The sequence below is a fragment of the Chrysochloris asiatica genome, unplaced genomic scaffold, assembly GCF_000296735.1.
Source record: "Chrysochloris asiatica unplaced genomic scaffold, ChrAsi1.0 scaffold00485, whole genome shotgun sequence".
NCBI lineage: Eukaryota > Metazoa > Chordata > Mammalia > Afrosoricida > Chrysochloridae > Chrysochloris > Chrysochloris asiatica.
This window is the reverse complement of record NW_006409003.1, coordinates 540485-562075: the sequence shown is the minus strand read 5'-3', so window position 1 is coordinate 562075 and position 21591 is coordinate 540485. Positions and strand designations below refer to the sequence as shown.

Genomic DNA, 21591 nt, shown 5'->3' with positions numbered 1-21591 from the left:
ATAGGATAAGCACTGGACTGCAACCACAACGTTGGTGAGTGAAATCTTCTACCGGGTCGCTATGAATTGGAACTGATTCAAACCCTGTACTGGGTTTCCGAGGCTGTAAATCTTTATGGGAGCAGAAAGTCTCATCTTTCTCCCGCGGAGCGGCTGGTAGTTTCGAACTGCTGACCTTGCGGTTTGCAGCCCGATCCGTAACCACTATGCTACCAGAGCTCCATGGTCTTATCTCCTTGCAATAAAGTTAGGCTCAAGTCTTTTGTGAAGGCAGGTAGTGTTTGACTAGCACATTATGATTCAGATAAACAGTTGTGAAATGCAAATGTGAGAACCAGCTGCTGGGGTGATCCATCTTCAAGGGTATCTTGGGGGTAATAGGCTGTTATGACAAAAGGGACCGATGAGAAGAGGAAGAGACTTGAAGAGACACAGTCCAATTCATAACCACTATGCTACCAGAGCTCCTTGTTGTTAAATACCATCAAGTCCGTTCTGATAACGACCCTATAGAGGGTTTTTGAGGCTGTATGTTTGTGGGAGCTGAAATCCTCCTCTTTTGCCCCTGGACTCAAACCACCCACCTTGTGGTTTACAGCTTATTGTATGGAAGAGCCCCGCTCCCTTATTAAGTCTTGTTGTTGTTGTGAAGTGCCCTCGAGTTGTTTGGATGTAGGGTTTCTAAAGAGCAACGGGTGAGTTTGAACCACCAACCGTGGGATTCAAACTGACCACACAGTCCAGTGCTTATCCTACTGCAAGAGTATATACACGACAAACACAGATCACCCTGGCCAGGGAAAACATAGATGCTGTGATGAATTTCCAAAATTCTACCTCCACGTGGTGGTGGGTGACCTTTTAGAGAGCACAGAGAACAAAGGAATCGCCTCCCACAACCACGACTGAAGGCAGTAGTGTACCACATACACAAGCGGGGCCTACTCAGAGTTGTTGTTGTTAAGTGACCCCATGCAGGGTTTCCGAGGCTGTAAATCTTTACCGGAGCAGAAAGTCTCATTTTTCTCCCATGGAACAGCTGGTAGTTTCGAACTGCTGACCTTGCGGCCCACAGCCCAATTCATAACCGCTACGCTACCAGAGCCCCTCTACTGAAAGTTGTTGTTGTTAAGTGCCGTGGAGTCAGTTCCGACTCATAATGACCCTGCACAGGGTCTCTGAGGCTGTTAATCTTTACGGGAGCAGAACGCATCTTTCTCCCGCGGAGCAGCTGGTAGTTTCGAACTGCTGACCTTGCTGTTCACAGCCCAATTTGTAACCACTAAAACTCTGGTAGCGTAATGGTTACGAATCGGGCTGCGAACCTTAAGGTCAGCGGTTCGAAACTACCAGCCGCTCCGCGGGAGAAAGATGAGGCTTTCTACTCCCGTAAAGATTTACACCCTCGGAAACCCTGTACAGGGTCGCTATGGGTCGGAACCGACTTGACGGCACTTAACAACAACAACATGCTACCAGAGCCCCTCTACTCAAAGTTGTTGTTGTTGTTGTTGTAGGGAGGCACTATTGCAGATAAGAAAGCCTACAGTCTCTGAGGCTCTCCTGGTATGACATCACAACCAAGCGACCATTAGGGTGTGTCCAGGAATGCTCCTATGAGGGCCAGCTGGAGGAAGTGTTCCCAAACCCACTTTTGAATATATTCTCCTCCTAACTCCGGCAATTCAGGAGGTACTTAAAGAAAAACTGGCAGCTGGACACTTCAACTTAGGTACAAGGTGGAATTAGGGTCTTCTTAACTGGAATTGTTCACAGGCAGAAAAAAAACCCCAAAGCTTTCAGAGATCATGCTCTACTGGAACACTGTGGGTTAATGCGCAGGACTGCAAAGTCAGTTTGCACTGCAAGGTTGATGGTTCAAGCTCACCAGGTGCTCCTTGTAGGTGGGAAATATCTGTATATAAAGACAGACTGCGGCCCTTATTGAATTGACAGCCTAGTCAAGGGATAGACACAGAACACAGGAAAGAAGCTCTATGGTATTGCAGAGCTGTTGTCGCTAAGTGCCATCCAGTCAATTCCGACACGGCGACCCTGCATAGGGTTTCCAAGGAGCGACTGGTGGGTTTGAACTGCTGACCTTTCAGTTGGCAGCCCAGAGCTTACCCTCCAGCTCCACATTGTGTTAGACTGTGATAAACACAATTTGAAGGAGCGATGAGGCTGCTGAGATTTGGAGAGACAGGACATTTTATTACAATAAGGGTTAGTGTTGCTGTTTAGTGCCATCAAGTCAGTCCTGACTCATAGAGCCCCTGTATAGGGTTTCCAAGGAGAGGCTGGTGCCCACCTTGCAATTCAAACTGACCTTGTGGTCCAGTGCATTATCCTGCAGCGCCACGCCAGGACCCCACAATAAGTCAGGACCATTGAGCAAACACATGAAGAAGGTGAGGGATGAGCAATGTGGGTATTTGTGGAATTCGTTCCAGGCTGAAGAAACAGGTTTCATCTATGAAAACTTTGGATCAGTCTGATGTTTGATGCATTTCCCCGGCACCTACTTTCCTTGCTTTTCCCCCACTGCTTTCTCCATCAGACCCTCTACAAACACATTAAACTTCTTCTAGTTCTTTGGCTCCCACATGGGCCTTCTCAACTCAGTATACTTGCCAGCAAAAAACAAAAGAGTAGCAAGAGTGTAAAAGAGACGCGCATGCTCACCAGGACCAGGATGGTGCATGTGGCCCTGGCCTCATGGGACGCTCTGGGGGAGAGGCTGTCGCTATGATGCTGCATCCGTGCAGGATCAGGACCATGAAACCGCTCGACTTGCCCAGCGCGCGAGTCCCAGGCACATAACATCATTGGTGATGAGTGCATTTACTAAACATCTATCAATCTCTCTGGAATATTCCAGGTACAATAACCCAAGAAAATTTCATGCTTACGTTTCTGTTCTTCCGTGGGCTGGTCATTCTCATGGAATGTGAGCATTGACTAAGAGATGCAGGCTCCAACAGCAGAGGACAATGCCCTTTGGGGATCTCATTCTTTTCTCTATCCGTCTACCAATCCTGGGGCAAAGTTTAATGGTCTGGAAGCCACTCAGGAAGCAGGACACACACACACCCCTTACTTGGTGTAAAAAGAAAGCAACTCTACATCCAAAGTCACCCAGGAAATACTTCAATCCAAAAGCTGCCAAGATCTGAGAGAAGCACCAAGGGGTTGGCTATGACCTGCTGGTGGAGAATCAAGTCTGTGTGCCTCAGTGTGAGACCAGTCTTCAGAGTGAAGTTATAAAGACAAAGGAGAAAGGATTTTCCAAGGATCCCAGCTCCAGTTTGAGTCAGGATGATGATACCCAAGTTTAGGCTAATTAAGGACATTTGTTCACCTAATTTTGAGAGAATAACTGAAAGTAGAGACGACCAGAAAGATGTTTACCTGTGCTTTATTGACTACGCAAAGGCTTTTGGTTGTGTGGATCATGACAAGCTATGGACAACATTGTGAATATGAGTATTCCAGAACACTTAATTGTGCTCATGAGGAATCTGTACCTGGACCAAGAGGCAGTTGTTAGAACAGAACATGGGAACACTGGATGGTTTAAAATGAAGAAAGATGTACAACAGGGTAGTATTCTTTCACCATACTTATTCAACCTGTATGCTGAGCAAATAATCCGAGAAACTGGGTTCTATGAAAAAAAATGTGGCATCAGGATTGGAGGAAAACAACCTGCGATATGCAGATGATACAACTTTGCTTGCTGAAAGATAAGAGGACTTAAAACATTTACTGGTGAAGATCAAAGAGTACAGCCTTCAGTACGGATTACATCTCAATGCAAAGAAAACAAAAATCCTCACCACCGGACTAATAAACAACATTCTTATCAATGGAGAAAAGATTGAAGTTGTCAAGGACTTCATTCTTCTTGGATCAACTATCAACACTCACAGAAGCGACAGTCAAGAGATCAGATGACGTATTGCATTAGGCAAATCTGCTGCACAGGAACTTTTTTAAGTATTGAAGAGCAAAGATGTCAGCTTGAGGACTAAGGTGCACCTGACCCAAGCCATGGTATTTTCAATAACCTCATATGCACGCGAAAGCTGGACAGTGAATAAGGAAGACCATAGAAGAATTGATGCTTTTGAGTTCTGGTGTTGGAGGAGAATATTGAAAAGTGCCATGGACTGCCAAAAGAACCAATAGATCTGTTATGGAAGAAGTGCAGCCAGAGTGCTCCTTGGAGGCCAAGATGGCCAGACTTTGTCTCTCATACTTCATGTTTGGTAAGGTGGAGGGTCAGAGAAAAAGAGGAAGACCCCCAACGAGATGGATTGGCCAAGTGGCAGCATCGATGGGCTCAAGCGTGGCAACAGTCGTGAGGTTGGCCCAGGATCGGGCAGTGTTTCATTCTGCTGTGCATAGGGTCTCTATGAGTCGGTATGGACTCGATAGCACCTAACAACAACAATAGTGGTCAATCCTGGGAAGGTGCACACCAAGCACAGGGCAGACAGAAACTTAAGAACAGACAAAAGTATCAAAGCCAAGTTGAAACACCTTACCCAGGAAATACAGATCAACTTGGACAAAAGTAACAGACCTCTGGAGTAGGAACTAAGGCAAAGGAACTCCTCAGGCTCTGGGGGGAAATCTCAAAACAACCAAGCTTGTTTCACCACAATTACATTCGCAGGTCCACATTCAAGGGGAGGGGATTCTACAGGGTGTGTTCTCATAAACATACAGTATGTTGTACAGTAGCTAAACCAGGGAAGAGGATCATTGCCGTATGTTGTTGTTGTTAACTGTTGTCAAGTCAGTTCTGATTCATAGAAACCCTGTATAGGGTTTCCGAGAAGCAGCTGGTGGGTTTGAACCGCCAACCTTGTGGTTCGCAGTCCAGTCCTATAGCACCATACACCAGAGGCCCACGAAATAATTTGGTCTGGCCCTGCCAAGGCAACCACAATTCCAGCCCTCACATTTGTTGTTGTTAATGCTGTCATGTCCATTCCGACCCATAGTGACCCTGTATAGGCTTTCCAAGGAGTGGCTGGTGAGCTTGAACCGCCGACCTTGAAGTTCAAAGCAACCTTGCGGTCCAGTGCATTAACCCACAGCGCCACACCAGGACTCCACTGCTGTAGCTGTCATTAACTGCTGTTGAGTCAAATCCAACCCATAGTGACCCTATATAAGGTTTCCAAGGAGCAACTGGTGAGCTTGAACTGCTTGACTTACAGTGAATTAATTAAATGTTTAACCAAATAGAGCAGGCTAATTTTTAAGTTGATAATTTTGTATGGCCCACAAATGATGTTAATAAATTTTGGCAGAAAAAAGGTTCCCCACCCCTGAGTTAAACAAAAACAAAAGTAGGAATCCTGCAAGCTGCTAATGACCAGATGTCTTCCCACAATTCTCAGTGGAGTCCTCAGTTATGGAGGAGTGTTGGAACCTGACTTTCTCTATTTTCTAATTAAGTTATAGTTATTCATGAACTATGAGAGCTAAGAAGCAAGTATTTCTATATGCAATATGTTTATTTTCTGTTATAAACGTCTGGTTTCTGTTATTCAGAATGTTCTTCTACCCGGCTCTCTGAGGGTAAGCCATGTGTGAGCGCTCCACGTTGCTTAGCGTGTCTTGTGTCTCTTTTATGTGCACTCACAACTGTCCCGTTTTTGCATGGTGCGTGGCGCTCTGTGTTTTCGTCTCCTTTACTGATTTTTGGTTTTCACTCAATTTCTTCTTTTCAATAATTTTCTTCCTTTTTGATTTAATAACTGAAATGTAGAACATAATGTTAATGAGCTTACCACCAGGAATAGAAATGGAAATCGAAAGAGTGAGGAGAAAAGTTTGGGGAAAATAAAGGTACATACAGTGAAATTTAGCAGGCAGTGATAAATGGTATTTCTTTGACAAGGATGGTGAAACTTGAATTTTCAAACTATCTTCCCACTTTCTGCATTCAAACTTTATAAATGTCTTAGTCTGATGTCATATTTGTTTTGACATCTCTAGTTTCCTCGTAAGAAAAATGGAGCTAAGAAGAACATGTAGGAAAGGAATAATCCAGAGAGATGAGAAGACATTCTACTGGGAACAATAAAGGCCACCTGCCTCAACAAGCAGATACTCTCTTCTACTCTTGGGCACTCCTCCGTTTTCTCTTTGTGCCTCCAGTTGTTAGGGAGGAAATCCATGCCAGGGAAACTTAATAGGATGGAATCTGATACTGCACTTTCTATGTACTTTTGGGCTAGAATTTTCTAAACAGGTACCCAGGAATATCACAGCTCTTCCACTGAATCCGGTTTATATTAGCGTCTATATTGCCCTGGTAGCGTAGTGGTTACGAATCGGGCTGCGAACCTTAAGGCCAGCAGTTCGAAACTACCAGCCGCTCCGTGGGAGAAAGATGAGGCGTTCTGCTCCCATAAAGATTTACAGCCTCGGAAACCCTGTACAGGGTCGCTATGGGTCGGATCCGACTCGATGGCACTTAACAACAACAATATTGCCCTTTCCTCACCGAAAATGCAGAAAACACCCATGAAAAGCATCTCTTGGATAGAGGAGGTAGTGAGTTCTGATGTGTGGGTTTGGATCTTGTTTCCGCATCAAACTCCACCAGTGGGTATAGATGGAACATATGCTAAACTATGTTCTAAATGCAGGGGTCCCTGGTGGTGCAGTGCTTAAAGCACTGGGCTGCCAAACAAAAGGTCAGTGGTTTGAACCTACCAGCTGCTGCTGGGCAAAAGCCATCATAGTTGACTTCCATGAAGAATTACAACCATGGAAACCCCAGACAGTTTCACTCTGTTCTACAGGGTCGGTGTGAGTCAGAATCCACAGAGGTCAGTGAGTCTGGGGTTCTAAATGCAGGAACCCTAAGTCACTTGGTACTGTCCAGACTGTTATTAATGGTGACCCCATGTCTTATAGCGTAGAAGTGCTCCGGAGGTTTCTGAGCTGTCCTGGTGTGACTCTATAGGATAAACCCTGCACTGCTAACCACAAGGTCGGCAGTTCAAATCCAGAAGCTGCTCCTCAGAAACCTTATACAGGGTCACTATGAGCTGCAAACGACAACAGCACTTAACAACGGCAGCAGCCTTATGATGCAGGTCACTGTGCCTTCCTGTGTGTAGTACACCACGGGGTGTACAAAGCACCCACCTTGAGGCTGGTGTTCACTGTCGTCCAGTGCTGTTACATCAAGGCCCATTTCGGTTAGCAGCCTTTAACCTACAGTGCTGATCCTGCCGCTGCACACCGGGACTCTCTTTGGATTAATTTGCTGTTGCTAGTGCTATGGAGTCGGTTCCGACTCACAGCGACCCTGTATAAGGTTTCCAAAGAGCACCGGTGGGGTTTGAACCGCTGGCCTTGTGGTCAGCAATCCTGTGCTTATCCTAAAGTGCCACACCAGGAGTGAAAAACATTAGTGCCCCTCAGGGACCCTTAACCAGGAACACCACCATGTTAACAAGGATGTTTAAGGGAAATGTTCTGTCCAGGAAACAGTTCATTTCCTCAACTCCACTTTGTTGTTGTGAAGGGCCATCAAGTTGGTTCTGACTCATAGCAACCCTAAATAGGGTTTCTAAGGAGTGGCTGGTGGGTTTGAACTGCCAACCTTGTGGTTAGCAGCCCAGCACTCATCCTACAGTGCCATACCAGGACGCCATTTAAGTTTATTTTAAATTGTCCTACAGAAGGCACCAAGCAACCTGATTGCTATTTGTCCTTTTGTATAATTGGATGAAAATGACTTTTTTTTTCTATTATTGTTGTTATGTGCCGTGGAGTCGGTTCCGACTCATAGCAACCCTGTACAGGGTTTCTGAGGCTATAAATCTTTACAGGAGCAGAAAGCCTCATCTTTCTCCCACGGAACAGCTGCTAGTTTCAAACTGCTGACCCTAAGGTTCGCAGCCTGATTCGTAACCACTACGCTACCAGAGCTCCTTTTTGTGTATAGGACTGGCCATAAATCTTAACTTTCCTTACCTCAAACACTATTCATTCCCAATTAGTTTACCCTTTGAAAAGCAAACCATGATTGTTAGCTTTGTGTGACTTCACATCTGACCGTTAGACTGGGAGGTCCTCTACCTGAATGAATGAACCCTTCAAGTTCCTTCTCATTCTCCGGAAGCAGGTAGGTAGATTCGGTCTGCCCCTCATCCTCGGCACCCTCTTCTTCATCTCCTAATAACGGTATCCTGACGTTCTTATAAAGCAATGCAAGTTTTTGTCTTTCCTCGGCCTGGACCAGACGGCTGGAGAGTACAACAGATGAATTTAGGAGCACAATGTTCATCGTAAATCTTTATACCTTAACGATGTGATCTTTTGACTGGAAATGAGTCACTTGTACAAGGTGGTAGGTAGGGGAGGGAGGCAGAACTAGACTTCTAAACAAAGATGGCTACAGTCACACTCAGGTGTCCACATCACTGATGGCTATAGTCACTCTCAGGTGTTTATGTCACCGATGGCTAGTCACTGTTAGGCATCCACATCACTGATGGCTATAGTCACTCTCAGGTGTCTACGTCAATGATGTCTACAGTCACTCTCATGTGTCTACGTCACTGATGGCTACAGTCACTCTCGGGTGTTTATGTGGACAGGCAGGAAAGGTGCTGGTTGTTAAACGCCATCGAGTTGGTTCCGACTCACAGTGACCCTGTCTAGGGTTTCTAAAGAGCAGCTGATGGGTTTGAACCACCGATCTTGTGGTTAGCAGTCCAGCACTTATCCTACAGTGACACTCTAGGAGTCCAAGACGTAGCTCTAATAATTCCCAAGACTGGATCACAGCCAGGACTGGGATGAGGAGGCACTTGTGTCAAATACAAGATTTAAGGGGCTGACAAAAAAACAGCTATAAGTTAGATAAATAATTTATACTAGTCAGTAATATCCATAAAATTTTCAGTGACTAAATATTCAGAAGTAGTTTATCTACCTTCTTCTTAGTCTAGAAACTCAGCTGAAACCCGTCCACCATGGGTGACCCTGTTGGTTTAAAATATCCATCCGTGGCGTACCTTCCAAAATCACTACAACATTCAAGCCACCACAGTACCACACACTGACAGACAAGTGATGAACTGAAGAAATACCTCAAGCCTCGACTTGAAATATTGAAGGATTCTACAGGCAAAATATTGAATGATGCAGAAAGCATCAAGAGAAGATGGAAGGAATACACAGAGTTACTGTACCAAAAGGAAATGGTTAATTTTCAACCATTTCAAGAGGTAGCATATGATCAAGAGCCAATGATACTAAAGAAAGAAGTCCAACGTACACTGAAGGCACTGGCAAAGAACAAATCTCTGGGAATTGATGGAATACAAATTTAAATCCTTCAGTAAACTGACGCAGTACTGGAGGCACTCACTCATCTTTGCCAAGAAATTTGGACGACAGCTACCTGTCCAACTGATTGGGAAAGATCTATATTTGTGCCCATTCCAAAGAGATGTCACCCAACAACAGAATGCAGAAGTCATCGGACAATATCATTAATATAACAGGCAAATAAAATTTTGCAAAGATAATTCAGAAACCGCTGCAGCAGTACATTGACAGGGAATTGCCAGAGGTTCAGGCCGGATTCAGATGAGGACGTGGAACAAAGGATATCATTGCTGATGTCCGATGGATCTTGGCTCAAAGCAGAGAATACCAGAAAGATGTTTACCTGTGCTTTATGGACTATGCAAAGGCTTTTGATTGTGTGGATCATGACAAGCTATGGACAACATTGCAGAGAATGAGTATTCCAGAACACTTAATTGTGTTCATGAGGAACCCTTGCATAGACCAAGAGGCAGTCATGCAAACGTAACAGGGGACACTGAATGGTTTAAAATTAGGAAAGGTATGTTCCAGGGTTATATTCTTTCATTCAATCTGTATGCTGAGCAAATAATGAAAGATGGACTGTATGAAGAAAAACGTGGCATTAGGATTGGAGGAAGACTCATTAACAACCTGCAATATGCAGATGATACAACCTTGCTTGCTGAAAGTGAAGAGGATTTAATATACTTATTGATGAAGATCAAAGATCACAGCCTTCAATATGGGTTGCACCTCAATATAAAGAAAACAAAAATCCTCATTATGGACCAATAAATAACACCAAGATAAACAGAGAAAAGATTGAAGTTGTCAAGGACTTCATTTTGCCCGGATGAGCCATCAACGCTCTTGGAAGCAGCAGTCAAGATATTAAATGTCGTATTGCATTAGGCAAATCTGCTGCACAAGATGTCTCTAAAGTGTTGAAGAGCAAAGATGTCTGTTTGAGAACTAAGGTGCGTCTGACACAAACCATGGAATTTCAATAACCTCATATGCATGCAAAAGTTGGACAGTGAATAAGTTATGGTGTTGCAGGAGAATATTGAAAGTACCATGGACTGCCAAAAGAACAAACAGATCTGTGTTGGAAGACGTACAGCCAGAGAGTGCTCCTTGGAAGCTAAGATGGACACACTTCATCTCTCATACTTAGGACATATTATCAGAGGGACTAGGAGAAGGGCATCAAGTTTGGTAAGTGGAGGGTCAGAGAAAATGAAATGGATTGATTGGCACAGTGGCAGCAGCAATGCGCTCAGGCAGGGCAGTAATTGTGAGGTTGGCATAGGACTGGGCACTGTTTGGTTCTGTTGTGCAGAGGGTCGCTCTGAGTCGGTACTGACTAGATGGCACCTGACAACAATAATTGAGTTTCTTTTAGAACATCACATTTTGGGAGGGACACTGGGTCCCCCCAAAAAATGTTTGAGTCTAGTGTCTCAAACAGTGATTTTCAAACATTTTTGACCATGACCCACGGCAAGAAATACCTTTACATAACAACTACAGGTGGACATGTTTGTGAAAAGTTTAAAAATCAGGATTCACTTTACTATATGTAATGCTTCCTGATATCGTCTAGGCTCCTACACTGTCTTCTGTTCTGTTTTGTTTTTGTTTCTTTGATGTCAAGACCCAACTCACGAAATGTATAACAACTACAATCATTTTACGATTATAATGATCATCATCACCCTTTGAACTAAATAATGCCTTCGTTAATTTATTATATCTTCCCAAAAAATAGTAGGTGGTACATAGAGCACATACTTACCGTACCACATAGAAAACAGCGATCCCACTTAGCAGAGCAGTGCTGATGGCTATGCACGCAGCTACCATAACCCGGACAAGAGCAGGTCTATGTGGAATCATGCCTGACATTGGGGGAGAAAAAGAAGTTCTCATAGCATTGCATTTTGATAGTGTCTAAGGAGCTCAGGATGTCAGCTTGAGGACTAAGGTGTGCCTGACCCAAGCCATGCTATTTTCAATAACCTCATATGCATGCGAAAGCTGGACAGTGAATAAGGAAGACCATAGAAGAATTGACGCATTTGAGTTATGGTGTTGGAGGAGAATATTGAAAGTGCCATGGGCTGCCAAAAGAACCAACAGATCAGTGTAGGAAGAAGTGCAGCCAGAGTGCTCCTTGGAGGCTAGGATGGCCAAACTTTATCTCTCATACTTCAGACATATTGTCAGGAGGGAACCAGTCAGTGGAGAAGGATATCATGTTTGGTAGGGTGGAGGCTCAGAGAAAAAGAGGAAGACCCCCAACGAGATGGATTGGCCAGGTGGCAGCATCGATGGACTGAAGCGTGGCAACAGTAGTGAGGTTGGCCCAGGATTGGGCAGTGTTTTGTTCTGCTGTGCATAGGGTTGCTATGAGTTGGTACGGACTCGATGGCACCTAACAACAACAACAAGGAGCTCTGGTTGTATAGTGGTTACAAATTGGGCTGCTAAGCTCATGGTTAGCAGCTCGAAGCTACCAGCTGTTCTGCGGGAGAAATATGAGGCTTTCTGCTCCCGTAAAGATTTACAGCCTCGGAAACCCTGTGCAGGGTCGCTGTGGGTCAGAACTGACTCCATGGCACATAACCTGGTGGTGCTGTGGGTTAGGTGTTTGGCTGCTGACCACTAGGTCATCAGTTCAAACTTACCAGTCACTCCATGAGAAAGATGAGGCTGTTCCCATCTTTACACTTTCAGAAACCCTGTAGAGGGTCACACTGAGTTGGAATGGATTCAATGAGAGCAGGTTTGGTTTGGGGTTTATCAGTTACCTTGCTAATCATTGTTATTTCAAAGGGGAATGGGTGTTAAAAGACAAAATGGAAAAAATAGTATTTTTAAAGTTTAAAAAAATTACTGAGGCTAGATTTCTTAGTCTGTGTGAAGAAATAAAACTTGAATTTGCACCTAAGCCTTGCACCCTTTTCTCATCCACTTCCTGTCCTCGGACAAGGTCTTATTGTACCGTGAGACCCTTCAGTGTAACAGCAGCCATCTATGTTGTTAGAATGAGAGTGGTTTTCAGTCTTTGAATCCAGAATTACCCTGGCTGCTTCAAGGTGTGTGATATTGTAGTGATTCCACGAACCTGTGTCCCTAAACCAAAAAAACCAAACTAATTGCTGTTGACGCCTGGCAGCTGCCGTGTGTCAGAATAGAACTATAATCCAAAGAGATTTCATGGCTGAGTTCTTCCAAAGTACAATATCAGGCCTTTCTTTGAGGAACCTATGGGTAGGTTTGAACTGCCAACTGTTTGGCTAGTAGTCAAGCACTTAATGGTTTGTGGTACCCAGAGATTCCAAACCTGAGTCCCATGTGCCGGATCTTAGTTCTACAGAATGAGCTATAAAAATGTGGTTGTTCATTGTCAGCTCGGGTTTATGCTCCTCCTCCTTCGTGGGTTCTGAAATTAAAGACAACAACATAAAGCAGTTATTGTTTGTATACATTGAACTAAGAGCAACAGACAAAGTACCTACATTGTTCCACCACTTTTAACATCTGACAAATTGAGGGGTCCCTGGTCCCCTACTTGGCAGAGATGATGCATTTGAGTTATGGTGTTGGAGGAGAGTATTGAAAGTGCCATGGGCTGCCAAAAGAACCAACAGATCTGTGTTGGAAGAAGTGCAGCCAGAGGGCTCGTTGGAGGCCAAGATGGCCAAACTTAGTCTCTCATACTTCGGACGTATTGTCAGGAGGGACCAGTCGCTGGAGAAGGATATCATGTTTGGTAAGGTGGGAGGGTCAGAGAAAAAGAGGAAGACCCCAATGAGATGGATTGGCCAAGTGGCAGCATCAATGGACTCAAGTGTGGTCACAGTAGTGAGGTTGGCCCAGCATCGGGCAGTGTTTCGTTCTGCTGTGCATAAGGTTGCTATGGGTTGGTACCGACTCGATGGCACCTAACAACTACAACAAGTACTTGACCTTCCCTCACCATCTGTCCTTTCACTGGTACATCAGAAAGGGTTCCTTTGACTGAGTGGAAATGCCCTGAGGGTCACCCCGGGGAGAAAATCCGCCTGGCTAATGAAAACCATCTGGACTGTGGGAAAGGAAGATGCTTAATTGTAGACTTTTAGGTGGGCAGGAGGATCACACTTTGTTATGAAACATTTTGAGCTGAAATCTGGAATTTTAGTGTGGTTTCAGTAAGCATCTCTCTTTCTATAGGATCAAAAGCTAAGGGTTCCAGGAGAAACCTAGTCTGCAAGACTAATAGTCTACAGGAGACATGGCCTCCACGACCCTGAGACCAGAACTAGATGGTGCTCAGTTTCCACTACCAGTCATTCTGGTCAGAACCACAATAGATGGATCCTGATAGAATGGGGAAAATGTAGAACAAAATCTCAAATTAAAAAAAACAACAACACAAAAAACCCCAGACTTATTAGACTGGTTGAGATTGAAGTACTTTTTGAAATTATTGCCCTGAGATCCTCTTTAAACTGAAGTGAAAGTAGCCTCTGAGGTCACTGTTTACCTAAATAACAAATACTGAATAATAAAATAAAGTACTGTGCTCCTTTTATAACATATCTCTATGAGACCAAGTGGTCAGTGATTAATAAAAACAAAAATGAGAAGCTAAGCCGGTAGGGAAACTAGATTATTGGAAATGGAACAACCAGAACAGAAATAAGGAGAGTCCATGCATTGTGAAGAATGCAACCATTTATGTAGACATTGCTGAGTGGGAACCTAAACTGCCATGCAAATAAACTTTCATTAAAAAACCCAACAATAAAACCAGCAGCAACACACACACACAAAACACCCAAAAACATACACACAGCAAAAAGACAGCAATCAATTCATACCTATTGATAATTACACTGAATGTAAATGGATTAAATGTACCCGTCAAGAGACAGAGACAGCAGAATAGATAAGAAAACAGGATCCTTCAATATGCTGTCTGCAAGAAACACATCAAAAAGATAGAGACATTCTCCCACGTAAACTATCACATAATTCACAATAAAACACTTTTTTGAAAAAAGATAGCCAGTCTAAATGCTCAATCAAGATGGCAGATCGGGTAGACGTGAAGAGAGGAGCTGGAGAAGGATATCATGTTTGGTAAGGTGGAAGGTCAGAGAAAAAGAGGAAGACCTCCAACGAGATGGATTGGCCAAGTGGCAGCATCGATGGAGTCAAGCATGGCAACAGTAGTGAGGTTGGCCCAGGATCGGGCAGTGTTTCGTTCTGCCGTGCATAAGATCTCTATGAGTCGGTACCGACTCAATGGCACCTAACAACAAATGCTCATCAACAACAGAAGAATGGTGAAACAAACTTTGGTACATACACACAGTGGAATACCACACAATGTTGAAAAGTGATGATGAATCTGTGAAAGACCTCACAACACAGATGAACCTGGAGGACACTATGTTGAATGAAATTAGTGAATCACAAAAGGGCAAATATTGTATGAGAACAATGTTGTAAAAAGTCAGGAAATGATTTTCTTGATGAAAGAAACAATCTATGATGGCTCTAGGGGTAGGGAGTGGGGGAGAGGAAAGGGAAAATTATTCATGGACTAAAGAGTAGACACTCATTAGCATAGGTGACAGGGCAGGAAATATACAACAAGAGGGAGGTTAGCAGAGGAAAGATGAAGGCATCAGGAGACACAGGGAGGAATGCAATAGTTACAGTGACCCGAGGTAAACACCGTTAACTGTTGGTACACGGAAGGGATTGTAATCATTGTAATGAAGCAAAGTATATGATCTGTTGACTGTAAAATTGATGATTTTCCTGGTAAACCTTCACTCAATTCATAATAAGAACTTTTAAAAACACATATAATAAAATACAATTAAAAAGAAAAATGGAGTTTTTCAGGGAGCTGATCAAATGATCCCCTTTGTCTGCATATGGAGATGCACGTGTTGGACCTGCAGCTGGAGGTGGCAGAGGTCTCAGAGAACCTCTAATGAAAGCTCCCCAGACAAGTTCGTGTCAGGTACAGACTAGAATCCATGTCATCAGACAGCCCAGACAGGACTGGAAGTCTGCTGGCTAGAAACAGTACGAATGGGTGAGGGAAATGTTCACAGGACAGCTTGGGATGGATGAGGATGAGTGGAAAGTTGTGTCTAACTCATAGCAGACACTTAACAAGTGTGCCTAGGCGAGGGAAGGCTCCTTTGGGTGGGAGGAGCAACAAGACAAAGGTTCAAAGGCCTCCTAATCAAGTGGTCTTGAGGGAGGTTCCAGGAGAAAAAGCTGAGCAGACAAGCGACTAGAAAGACCACCCACAGAGTTGATGTATCTAATAATGCATTTTGTGAGTTTGATAAAGGAATATCAAATTCAGTCTGTTTTGTTTACTAAAATGTGAGTCATCGGAGCTATGCTATTTTCCAATCTGCCCCAAGTGGCATAATTACAAATCCAACTGTCCAGAGGGGGCACCTTTTTTCTAATTGGCGAAAAGGTGCTGTATAGAGTAGTAGAGGATCCCTGGTAGTGCACTGGTTAAACGCTGGACCGATAGCCTCAAGGTTTGTGGTTTTTAGTCAACATGGGACAGCCCACAGAAGAAAATTATGGCCATCTGAGCTCAAAAATTGTTATTCATTAGTAGCGTCGAGTTGGTTCCAACTCAAAGTGATCCTTTATAATGTTTCTACGAGCAGCTGGTAGGTTTGAACCACCAACCTTGTGATTAGCAGTCCATATTACAACGTTGGAAACGCTATGGGGCAGTTCTACTCTGTCTTAAAGGCTTGCTGTGAGTTGGAAGCAACTTAATAGCAACAACAACATAGGGTAGTTACAGCCACCTGTCACCCTCTGCAGTCACTTTGTCCAAGGATGCTCACCCCCTCTCCCAGATCCCCTGACTCACCATGATGCTCCAAGAAGTATGCAGGAGCCTGAACTAGAAGACCTTTGAAGGGGATCAGAAAGAAGAGACAGAGTTAAGATAAGTTTAGGAAAATAACTTGCTCTTTAAACAAGGGGATCTAGGGAGTAGTTTCCTAACAGCTAAGATGATGCATGTTAATAAACGTATCCAATGGCTAGCATGGATGTTGTAAGGCCCCATCAAGTCCATTCTGATTCATTGTGGTCCCGTGTGTGTAGCATTAACTGATCCTTGAGGTTTCCAAAGTTGTTACCTTTTGGGAGCACATCACCAGGTCTGCTTTCCAAGGCACCTCTGTTGTTGAGTGCCACCGAGTCGATTCCGACTCATAGCAACCCTGTATAGGGTTTCCGAGGAGAGGCTGGTGAATTTGAACTGCTGATCTCGGGGTTCAAACTGACCTTGCAGGTCCAGTACATTACCCCACAGTGCCACGCCAGGACTCCAAGGTGCCTCTAGGTAAACTCAGATTGCCAGCCTTTTGACTAGTAATCAAGTGCTTAATTATTTGCACCACCCAAAGACTCCTCCTAGTAGAAAAAACGAGACTTGATTTGCCAAAGCCTGGCATTCTGTTTGCATCCAGTGTCTCCCTGCATGAATATATGAACTGTGAATAACAGATTTAATTTTGTTCCTGGTCTACCTTTACAGTCACCTGGGCGGGAATGCTTCTTCCCTAGCTGGGAAACTGGAAAAAATTAGAGCAGACTGAAAGGGGCTCTGGGAGTTCTGGCATGGTGCTGCGGGTTAATGCGCTGGACTGCAAGGTCACTTTGAACTGCATAGTCGGCAGTTCAAACTCACCAGCAGCTCCTCGGAAACAGGAGTGTCCTCATCAGGTCAGACAGCTGGTGCCAAGGAGGGCCAACAGCAGTGTCTCCTCCTCAAACATGAACTAGAGACAATAAATTGTGCAGAAGGGACTCTGGAGCACAGCGGTTAAATCGGGGTTACTAAGTGAAAGGCCAGGGGTTCGAACTCAGCAGCTGTTCTGTAGGAGAAAGTTGTAGCAATCTATTTCTGTAAATATTACAGCCTTGGACACCCTACGAAGCCGTTCTACTCTGCCCGCCCTTCAGGGTCAGTGTGAGTCGTAATTGGCAATGGGTCATAGGTCATAGTGTGCATGGCATCTCCCTTGTATATAACTGAGATTGTTTACAAACACCACATAGCTTCCCAAAGGGCTGCCACTGACTTTATAAATTGTCCGGGGTGATTCCTGTGTTTTAAGATGAAATTTCCTCCAGTACAAATTGACAAACAAAACTTAGAAACCAAGTGGTGAAAAAAGAAAGCTTTACACTTGCAAAGCCTCTTTGTCTGGACTCCTCTTTTCTATCACCGAAACCTGTGTATCAGATGACAATGAGAGTCAGACAGCCACATTCATCTGACCTGGTCGGAGGCAAAACTTTTGTGTGTGCTAACAAAAGCGAAATGAAGGAAAAACAGCTGCAGTCTCTAAAAGGGAGGCCAATGCAGCGTTACTGTGATGGAGAAGTGTAGGGTCTCATCTCCAAGCAAACACTGATCTAATCCTTCTATTTCATGGACCATAATGCTAACAAGGAGTCCTGGTGTGGCCCTGTGGGTTAATGCGCTGGACCGCAGGTGTGTGGTTCAAACCCATCAGCCGCCCCTCAGAAACCCTATATAGGGTCGCTATGAGTCAGAACCACTCGACGGCGCTTCACAACAACGTTAACACATGCACTAAGGCACAGTCACCAAACAGATCCAAAGACTAGAGAGGAGAATTCTCACTCTACTGACTGTGGATAAATAGATTTACCTGTGTGTCGTGAAGACTTTCTTTGAGTCAGAGGCACTTGAGTTCTGTGCAATGAGGAGACAATGGGATGTTTGTTGCCATTTACAGATATCTGTGACACTTTATTGCCTTGAAAAGAAAACTTGTAGTAGTGAAATATAATTTCTCTCTAGGAGTAGTTTCTTACTTCCCCTGGATTAAACCAAAAGCAGAATTTGAATCTATACCCTTTACACCTAACCTCTCTGTCCAGTTGGTTTGAACTCACCTGCATATGGCAAGCATACATGAAGTGGGCATTCCATTAAAAACAGAAACAAAAAGGTGAAAGAATTCTGAAATCTTTCCATCATTATCATGCGGATGAAAGATTTGGAGCTGGAGTCCACTCTTCTGTCCTATATTAGTCTGAGGAATTAGGATGCTCGGCTCCTAACAGAATGTTTGGGTTGTGACTTGGAGCCACCAGTGTGAGGTCAGCTCATGTTGTCATAATGGGATTCCCTGATGGAGTAAAGCCAGCTGTGGGGAGACTAGCCGAAGGACGGAGCACGCCTAGAGTCAGGCAAGACTTGCCCGTACAGACAGGAAGGAGGCCAGGCCCTTGCCCTCAGTGAATATACAGATCAGTGAGAAGACAAAGAGAAGTCAATTACAATTCCATGTGCGAAGTGTATGAAGTGGGTACTTTGCAGGCAAAATGAATGGATTCTAAATGACGTTTCACGTCTCAACTGTCTGAATTTGACCAAGGTATGTAATCTTGCAGAGCTTCAGTTTCCTCATCTGTATGATGGGAGGAAGAAACAGTCTATACCTCATAGGATTACAAAATAATGCAACAGACAAAGTTGTGTTTTGTTTTTTTTAATGTTGGCTCTGAATAAATGCTATTTGTTATTATAGTATTAAATATCTGGGTCCACAATCAATAATATCAAGAAATCAAATGACATATTGCACTTGGCAAATCTGCTGCACAAGACCTCTGTAAATTGTTTGAGAGCAAAGATACCAGTTTGAGGACTAAGGCGTGCCTGACCCAAGCCATGGTATTTCCAGTCATCTCACATGCATGTGAAAGTAGACAATGAATAAGGAAGAACAGAGAACTGATGCATTTGAATTATGGTGTTAGAGACGAATAGGAAAAGTACCATGGAATGCCAGAAGAACAAACCAATTTGTGTTGAAAGAAGTCCAGCCAGAATGTTCCTTAGAAGCCAGGATGGTGAAACTTCATCTCTCATACTTTGGACAGGATACCAGGAGAAGGACATCATGCTTGGTAAAGTGGACGGTCAGTGAGAAAGAGGAAGACCTCCAATGAGAGGCACTGGCACAGTGGCAGCAGCAGTGGTGTCAAATGTAACAATTGTGAGGTTGGCACAGGACCAGGCAGTGTTTTGTATTGTTGTGCATAGGGTCACTGAGTTAGAACCAACTCGATGGCACCTAACAACAATAAGGTGTGTATAAAACTGTTTACAAGGAAGCATTGATACCAAATTGGTCACTTTTCAGCAGGGAATGGACACGTCATGTTTTGCAGATGCTCAGCCGTTAACTTTCTGATTCCAATTAAGCTTCTCACCTGACAGAAACAGAGCAAGCTCTCTGGGGCTCATTAAAACTCTCTTAACAAGCCTCTCTGGGACTCTAAAAAAAGTAGAGGGCATCACATTTCCATGTTTCCTAGCACTTATGTTAATTAGGACTAGTTATTCAACCTTCCTGTAATAGGCTGAGAAAACAGCTGCTTATTTGAGGGAAAGACACCAGAGAGAAAAATTACATCAAGTCATGGGAGAGATAAGTTTGGGGATAATTAAATTCTGAATATATTAGGAGGCATTAAAACTTTGAAATAGCAAAAACCCTACAAAGCAATTCTACTGTCCCACAGGATTGCTATGAGCTGAATGGGTTCCATAGCTATGGGTTTGGGTTTGGATCTGTCTTAGTTCTCTAGTGCTGTGGTAACAGAGATACTACAAGTAAATGCCTCTAACAAAGTTATTCTCTCAGTTTAGAAAGTCCCCCTAAGCTCTGCACGCCTGTTCAATTTCCTTCATATCTGAAAAGAGATTGACTCAAGATACAACCGAATCCTGTAGATGACATCATCATTAACATCATAGAAGTGAGAATGCACAACTTCTAGGATGATCACATCAGATCAAAGATGTTCGCATCCTGAGAGTGATTACATCATAATAAATCTCATCATGAAGGGTATTAGATTTTAACTACCAAACCTCTGAGAATCCTGGTTCAGTCAAATTGGTGTAAAACCTTAATTAGCTCTGGTAGCATAGTGGTTATGAATCGGGCTGTGAACCGCAAGGTCAGCGGTTCGAAATTACCAGCTGTTTCATGGGAGAAAGATGAGGCTTTCTGCTCCTGTAAAAATTTACAGCCTCGGAAACCCTGTACAGGGTCGCTATAGGTTGGAACCGACTCGACGGCACTTAACAATATCACAATTTCTTATATTTTAACCTAGCCAGCACACTGGAAGCAATATGAACCCAGAAGTCGAGAAGGAAGCAAATCTTGAAAAACAGTAAAACAGGCAACAAAAGCCAGTAGAGGAAATAAACAGTTATCCAAAGATCCAGGTAACAAAAATGTATAAAGCTCCAACTGCGTGTCAAGAGCCTTGTAAGTGCTTCAGATGTCAAAATCCTTGGGAATGTAGGTGACAAATCATTAACTTCCTTTTGGGCAGAAGTGATTTGAACATGGTTACAGAATCATTGATGTTAATTCTGGGTACGATCAAGTCAATTTTAACTCACAGCAAACCCATGTGTCAAAACCATAGGGTTTTCTAGGGTGTAATCTTTACACATTGTCAGGTTTTTCTTCATTGGAGTTTCTGGGTCGGGTTGAACTGCCAACCTTTTGGTTAGCAGCCAAGAGTTTATCCACTTAGTCATCAAGTCTCCAATACAATATCATTAGGACTTCTTTTACAAATGCATTTTTTTGTGGCGTTGCAAAGTTCCAAGCTGACGAAAGGTGTGCCCACATTGGGGACAGACGTAAGGCTTTGCTCCTGTGTGGATTCGTTGATGAACATTGAGGTTCCCCTTATGGCTGAAGCGTTTCCCACACACTGTGCAATGGTAAGGTCTCTCGTTTGTGTGGACCCTTTTGTGGCCATGCAGGGTGGACTCGTGGGTGAATTCTCTGTGACAGATGTCGCATTTGAATGGCTTCTCCCCTGTGTGGATTCGCTGGTGGACACGGACATCTGAGGGCTGTATGAAGCCTTTCCCACAAGAACTGCACTTAAAGGGCCTCTCTCCTGTGTGTGTCCTCTGGTGGATGTCAAACTGAGATTTATAAATAAACATTTTCTTGCAATATTTACATTGATAGGGTGAACGTCTTGTGGACTCTTGATCTTGAGCAATAGTATGGTCAGTTGGCCCCACAGTCCTTGGTGAATTGTGCTTAGTTGGTCTCAGACGCATCCGTAAATCATGGTCAGTTGGCCCCACAGTCCTTGGTG

At 43.9% G+C, this 21591-nt stretch overlaps 2 protein-coding genes across 2 annotated transcripts in view; both read right to left on the bottom strand.

Annotated features, from left to right (window-relative positions):
- Nucleotides 1-11223, bottom strand: part of LOC102821545 (zinc finger protein 548-like) — a 26084-nt gene extending 14861 nt beyond the window's left edge. Inside the window, exons 1-2 of the mRNA XM_006877346.1 lie at nt 11156-11223; nt 8116-8282 (exon numbers count right to left, since the gene is read on the bottom strand). Coding sequence (XP_006877408.1) covers nt 8116-8282; nt 11156-11223 — 235 coding nt within the window. The remainder of the gene's footprint in view (nt 1-8115; nt 8283-11155) is intronic.
- Nucleotides 11224-21046: 9823 nt separating this feature from the next.
- Nucleotides 21047-21591, bottom strand: part of LOC102821146 (zinc finger and SCAN domain-containing protein 5B-like) — a 5493-nt gene continuing 4948 nt past the window's right edge. The window contains exon 3 of the mRNA XM_006877345.1: nt 21047-21483. Within this exon, the coding sequence (XP_006877407.1) occupies nt 21047-21483 (437 nt within the window). The remainder of the gene's footprint in view (nt 21484-21591) is intronic.